The sequence below is a fragment of the Cricetulus griseus genome, chromosome 2 (assembly GCF_003668045.3).
Source record: "Cricetulus griseus strain 17A/GY chromosome 2, alternate assembly CriGri-PICRH-1.0, whole genome shotgun sequence".
In the NCBI taxonomy this organism is placed as follows: domain Eukaryota; kingdom Metazoa; phylum Chordata; class Mammalia; order Rodentia; family Cricetidae; genus Cricetulus; species Cricetulus griseus.
In genome coordinates this window covers 271,189,224-271,195,758 of record NC_048595.1, presented here as the reverse complement: position 1 = coordinate 271,195,758, position 6,535 = coordinate 271,189,224, and the positions used below count along the sequence as shown (strand labels likewise).

At 44.6% G+C, this 6,535-nt stretch overlaps 1 protein-coding gene across 2 annotated transcripts; it reads right to left on the bottom strand.

Moving 5' to 3' along the window:
- Hebp2 (heme binding protein 2) lies at positions 1-6,026 on the bottom strand. 2 transcript variants are annotated; one of them, XM_027401944.2, is made up of 4 exons: positions 5,925-6,026; positions 5,328-5,463; positions 3,926-4,106; positions 1-199 (listed from the first exon to the last, which is right to left on the bottom strand). In XM_027401944.2, exons 1-4 carry the CDS (start codon positions 6,024-6,026, stop codon positions 1-3), a joined length of 618 nt encoding a protein of 205 aa, XP_027257745.1. The 2 variants fall into 2 exon arrangements, with proteins under 2 accessions (XP_027257745.1, XP_035294993.1); XM_035439102.1 differs by having other exon boundaries at positions 150-199; positions 4,044-4,106.
- Positions 6,027-6,535: the final 509 nt, after the last annotated feature.

Sequence of the window (6,535 nt, the reverse complement as noted above, 5' to 3'; positions counted from 1 at the left end):
TTACTCGTTTTCTTCAGAGGGCTCATTTTTCTGAATCAGCCACACTTCATTATTTCTCTCAAGTAACTGGAAAGGACTGCTGTAGCCAGCAGTGTAAAAGACCTTTTCATTGAAAACTTTCCCTTCTTCCCTCAAAATGTTTGCTAATGTCAAAAGCTGTTCTTGATTCTTTTGGCCACTGGAGAATCCATCAAAAGACCTACAGAGGAGAAATCAATTGCACATGAGTGGTTCTACTATGGATACCAACGCCAATCTGAGATGAACAGCAGGGTCTGGGTGAAGTGGCTTCTAGGCAATCACTGACTTTCATGTCCAGGCTTTAAGTTCACTTGGCAGAGACCCAGGAAAACTCTCACTTTCTTGTGTGTGCTAACATATACAAAAGTCACCCTAGAACATTATTAAAATGCATGTTGAGGGTGTGTAGATTAGGGCCGAAGTGCAACTTTCCAGAAGCAAGCTGATGCTTCAATTTATAGAACCACACAGAAGCCCCCTCAGACACTCACTCTTCTTCCACACTCCAAGTCCCTTATCTCCCTCCTATCTCTCTCTCTCTCTCCCATCATTCTTTTTCTCTCATATACAATGCAGGCTGCCTTGAAAGTCGCTGTGTATCAGGGACTCTTGCTATATAGCTCAGGCAACACTTAGAGGCACTGTGTTGTGGTATATTTGTACACTGTGTGAAGATATATTTGCTGTGATTATTGTAAAAAGCTGAACAGCTAGACAGGATAGGTGGGACCTCCAGGGAGAGAGGAAGGGGAAAGATGGCAGAGGAGCAGGGGAGACACCAGGAAATATGGAGAGAAAATGAATGGTATAAGATGAAAGAAAGGTAAAAAGCCACATGGTAAAAACATAGATTAATAACAACAGGTTAATTTAAGTTATAAAAACTAGTGGGACAAGCCTAAGCTAAGACCAAGCTTCTTAATTTATAATAAGTCTCTGTGCAGTTATTTGTGAACTGGCAGACCAAAGAAAAATCTGATCACACTATGTAGCCAAGGCTAACCTCAAGCTCATTATCTTCGTTAACTCAGCCCACCCAATGCCAGTATTATGGGAGTGTGCCATCAAGCTGGACTTTATTGTGTTGTGTTTCTTTTGTTCTGTTATTGTTGCTTCATACTTTGAGATGGAGTGTTAGTTGCTCAGGCTGGGTCAGAACTCTCAGGTTTAAGTTAACTTCTGCCTCAGCCTCCCAAGTACCTGGGACTCACAAGAGTATGTCAACAGACCCTAGTCAGACATTCAATCAACTGCTTCCTCCCTTTTCCTCTTCTGGGGCACACAATGGGATACAGATGAATATAATATAATTTGGATGTCTACACATTCATAGTCCAGTGAAAGATTAACATTTTGCCAGCATTATCTAAACATCCTGAGAAAGTATTTTTAACAGAGACAGGATCAAAGGGCTCTGGGAATACTTAGGATGGCACTCAATCCAGGCTAATAGGTGTCTTCTGAATTGGTCTTATAATGAAGGATAGTTTTCCTGAACAAAGGAAGGGGGGATAAGAAAAATGGAAATGACAAAGTACAAAGCACTGTCACAGGGAAGCATAAGATGGGGTCCAAAAGAAGAGCTGAAGCAAGAACTTTGCATATTAACCTATGAGTTTTTGGGATTATGCTACATGATGCCAAGCAGAAAGGAACCTGATCAGATCTGGGTATGAACAACATAGGCCAAGAGACAGGACAGATTAGTGGGATGGAGCCATTACAAGGATAGGAAGGGAAAGAGAATAAAAGTTAGTACAAATGGGCCGGGCAGTGATAGCATATGCCTTTAGTCCCAGCACTCGGGAGCAGAGGCAGGCAGATCTCTGTGAGTTTGAGACCAGCCTGGTCTACAAAAGCTAGTTCCAGGACAGACTCCAAAACCACAGAGAAACCCTATCTCGAAACCCCAACCCCCCCTAAAAAGAGTACAATGGTTTTTTACTTGGACAGTTAAAAATGAGAAATAAAAAGTATTTTTAATATGCTTCATTGGTATAAGTTTCCTTATAAATGTGCCAATGCAAAACAAAAACCAAACAAACAAAAAAAACCAGTCTGTCAGACTCAGATAAAACATGATCCTTCAAGAAGATCAAAGACCATGTTTATTCAACAATGTCTGTCTATTCCTAGAGGCACACTGGCAGAGGGCAATAGCAAGGGCTGGGCCACCATAGATAGTCCCCACTACATAGCCATCCCTAATGGAACTGTGGGAGAGGGCACAGCACACCATATTAGAAGAGTTACTGGTATATAATTGTAACCTGGTAGAATCTACAGGGAGGTGACTCTAAGACAGTGGTGCTCAGTCTTCCTAATGCTGTGACCCTTTAATACACTTTCTCATGTTGTAGTGACCCCCCAACCATAAAATTATTTTGTTGCTACTTCATAACTGTATTTTGGCTACTGTTGTGAATTGTAATGGCAACATCTGATATGTAAGATTTCTGATATGTGACCCCCAAAAGGGTTGCGACCCAACAGGTTGAGAACCACTGCTCTAAACCATGACAACTTTGTTGGGCTTGGGGGCACCTGAAATCATGAGATACATCTGTGTGGGGCATCAGGAGCCTAATTTCTGTCCAGCAAAGCTTTGAAGGTCTAACCTCTAGTCCTGTGGACCTGGGGGACAGACCCTTGAGTCAAAAAGATTAAAGTCTTGAGATTTGGGTCTTGATTGAGACCTATTACTATTTTCCTATTTGGAATGAGGCTGTCTCTCCCATGTATGTCACATTGTTGTACTCTGGAAGCCCACAGCTTGTTTGACTTTCCAGACCCACAGCTGGGGAGAATTTGCTTAAGGATGAATCATGCTTTGAGTCTCAGCCAGATTTTATTTGGATGGTATTTAAATGAGTCTTTTGAGTAAGTGCCAAAATGAGCTAAGATTCTGGTGTTGCCGAACATTTGTTTACACTGTGTGAAGATGTGTCACTGTGACTGGTTTAATAAAGAGGTGGATGGCAATAGCTAGACTGGAAAGAATAAGTGGGACTTCAGGGAGAGAGAGAGAGGTACTCGGGATGAATCTGGGCATGCAGGAGAGATGCCAGCGACAAACTGAAAATATTGGACATATAATACAAAGGAAAGGTAACCAAGCCACATGGCAGAACATAGATGAATAGAAATGTTAATTTAAGTTATAAGAGCTAGTTTGGTTGCAGGAAAAGCCTAAGCTAAGGCCAAGCTTTCATAATTAATAGTAAATCTCCATGTTGTTGTTTGTGAGCTGGTGGCTCCAAGGAAAGTCTGGCTATTTTCTGGGACTAATAGAATGGGACTGAAAGCATTTTGTGCGAGAAAGACACAAAGTTCCTGTGATGGTTTTAAGAGCCTCTGGAGTGATTAGGTCATGGGGTGAGCCCTCAATGAAATGGATTATCAGCCATACAAAGAGGATCAAATGTGCTCATATAACCAAGGGACGGTCCCTAGCCAGTCACTAAAACTCCCAGTGCCTTGAACCCAGCTTTTAGAAAGAACTACAAAACCCAAATTTTTGTTTCTTATAAGCTATAGAGTCTATAGTATTTGTTTTGACAGCTCAAACAGACTAAGATGACATCATATACTGTTTTGTTTGAAGGTGTTATTGTTCAGGTCTACTTAGGTTATAGGAAAGGGTGGCCCTATGCTCTGGGTAATAATTGTTTGTGCTATGTTTTATATGTGGAAGGTATTTAACAGACTTCTCAATAAATAGATTATATTTTTCAATAGACCTCATGACATTTTAAAAGTGAGCCAGTGGGAAAACACCATGAATGTATTAGACTGCGCTTGCGGAAGGGTAGAAAGCCTGCTGAAATTGCATAGGAGCTAAATGGTGAACGCACATAGGTAAAACAGGCTAAAGTCAGCCGACTGTGAATTATCTACCACTTACCTTACAAACACAGTCATCCCAGCTCTGTCTTCAATGAAGACATCTGACTCTGAAGGCCTGGGTGGATCCGATTGCAGCTCAGAGGGGACATACAGGGAAATGGTAATGGTAGACTCACTAAAAGGACTTGAGCCGGGCTCCACGTAGCTTGTCACTGGAGCCGTCAGCCTCATTTTCATCTCTGCAGCATGAAAAATGAAAGCACCTTCAGCGCGTTCACGGCTAATTTGAGTTTTAAATTTATTCTTTTTTCTTTTTAGATTTTATTTATTATTATGTATACAACATTCTGCTTCCATATATATCTGCACATCAGAAGAGGGCACCAGATCTCATAATGGATGGTTGTGAGCCACCTTGTGGTTGCTGGCAATTGAACTCAGGACCTTTGGAAGAGCAGTCGGTGCTCTTAACCTCTGAGCCATCTCTCCAACCCCCTAATTTGATTTTTTAAAGCTATTTTTATGTGACTTTCTTGGTTTACTTTACAGTACCAATTATATGCTGACATACCTTTGAGATAATGTCTCATCTTTTAAAGAAGGGTTGGTGGTGGAATGGCAATTGTTCATAATCTACATTAAACATTTTCTATAATGTTATATTCTGGGGTTAGTGAATTCTGTTTTTCAAACATAAAGGAGAAATTACAGAAAACATGGGGCAATTAATTATTTTTTCTTTACAACTCAGAAAATGAGGTCCTCTATGCAAGGATTCAGGCATTATGCTGGCCTGCCTGTCACCTGGCAGTACCTGGTCAGTCCAGGTGCAAAGGACCCCTTTAAAACAAAGACCCCCATCTACTTTCCCGCTGTTCCCCTGGGGCAGACAGGATGTTTCCTGTCTCCCTCTTCTCTTATGTCCTCTCTCTGTCTCTGTGTCTCTTTACCTCTTTTCTCTTTCCTCCCCGCCCCTCCCCTTTCTAATAAAATTTCTCATTTAAGCTCTGTCTGCCTGGCTTGTTTGTCCCCGCCTTGGTCACCCTCGCCTGCCATGAAATCTCCAAGGTTCCCCCTCTCGCGCTTTTTTCATAACACTCTAGACTAAGAAACCTGCAAAATTACACACACACACACACACACACACACACACACACACACACACACACACGAGTTATGACTTGTGGGTCGGGCTCTTGCACATCTTCCTGTCTCCTGGTATCACTAGTTATCATTCACAAATTATTAGACATTTGCCACAGGTAAGTCCCATTTTGTCGAACAAAAATTGGGGACGAATAGAATTGACCCAGCAGCACCTTCTTCTAGCTACACTGTTTCCTAGGGCCAATCCTGTGTGGAAACAGGATTTCAATGGTCTGGTTATTCATCTATTACAAACGAGATTCCTTCAGTAAGTTTAAACTCAAAGATCTCAGGATCTCAGTGGCTACTTTTACCTTTCTCATTTTTGCCTTGAATGTAGTCATTCAGTTTTGTAAAGCCAGTCTGGATGGCTGAATCCCAGTCCATAGACTCCACACAAGTGCTGACCCACTTGGCTGGTCCGTAGTGTCTGATTTCATAACTTCCAGGCTAAAATGGAACAGAGAAAACTTCTAGAAGCAACTCCTGGACATTGGGAGATGAGAGTCAGCAAGACCAGTAACCTCAATCCCTGGTCTACCAGGAGACCACCTTGCCAAGGGACTGCTGGGGCCCCAAGGTCTCGTCTGAGGTTCGCGGCATTAAGACAAGAAAGTCCTCTCCGGAGAGCTCCCTTTGGGATGGGGGAGCTGACACTGCCCTAAGGGCATGTTAAATGAAACACGCATCCCTTAGAAGTACTGGGATGTTCCTCCCTACTTCCCCCACCCCAAACAGGAAGTGGAGACATGGCTCTCACCTGGGTGGGGGTGGGGGTGAGGTAAACAGCGCATCTCCTGCCTGGTTTGGGCAGAATCTAAAATAGTACTTTTCATGTGACTTTATGGGACTCTTCGATTTCACTGTAAAGCAGCCCAGATACAACCTTGCGGGCCCTGGAAGACACCTACCTGGGGGTCTGTGTCCTCTGGAGCCTCCCAGCCCGGCATCTCCACCGCAGGCTCCACTGCACCCTCGGCCGCCCCGAGGTCTGCCTCTGGCTCTTCGGCCATGGGCAAGGACAGCTCACGAGGGGCGCGCACCTGGGTCACCCTGTTTGTGTGCACTAGTCACCTTGTCCTGAGTCCCCGCCCTGCGGGTGCACTGCCTCGTAGCCCTGACTGCTGGGTCGGTAGGACAATCCAGGGGTTTGAGCCGCGAAGGGGCCCCGCCTGTGCGCCAGCCCTGGCCGCGCCCATCCGCCGGGACAGGGAGGTGGGCCAGGATCCGCCAGCTGGCCTGTCGTCACCCGGCTCCTCTGCAGAGTCCCTGCCGCCTAGGTTTTGCAGAGCTTGGCTGTGGTAGCAGTGGGCGGAGACCTGAGCCACTGCACACTTGGTTTCTGTGGAACCGGTCTGGGCGCCTCTCCCTAGGCTGCAGACGCTGCCAGCTCCTCTGCAAAACCAGTCTACTGTGGCAGCAGGGGACTGACTACCTGACCTCCCAACTTCAAATCATTTTATTATCTGTTTAGCCCACCGAATTCAGTTAGTGCTACTTGTGTGCACTCGGGCGGAAGTCA

Excerpts from the sequence above, each read along its gene's own strand:
- Hebp2 (XM_027401944.2), bottom strand. The coding sequence starts at position 6,026 with ATGGCCGAAGAGCCAGAGGCAGACCTCGGGGCGGCCGAGGGTGCAGTG. Across the intron at positions 5,464-5,924 it reads CAGAGGACACAGACCCCCAG|CCTGGAAGTTATGAAATCAG; the intron begins GTAGGTGTCTTC and ends GTTCCATTTTAG. Across the intron at positions 200-3,925 it reads GGGATGACTGTGTTTGTAAG|GTCTTTTGATGGATTCTCCA; the intron begins GTAAGTGGTAGA and ends TCTCCTCTGTAG.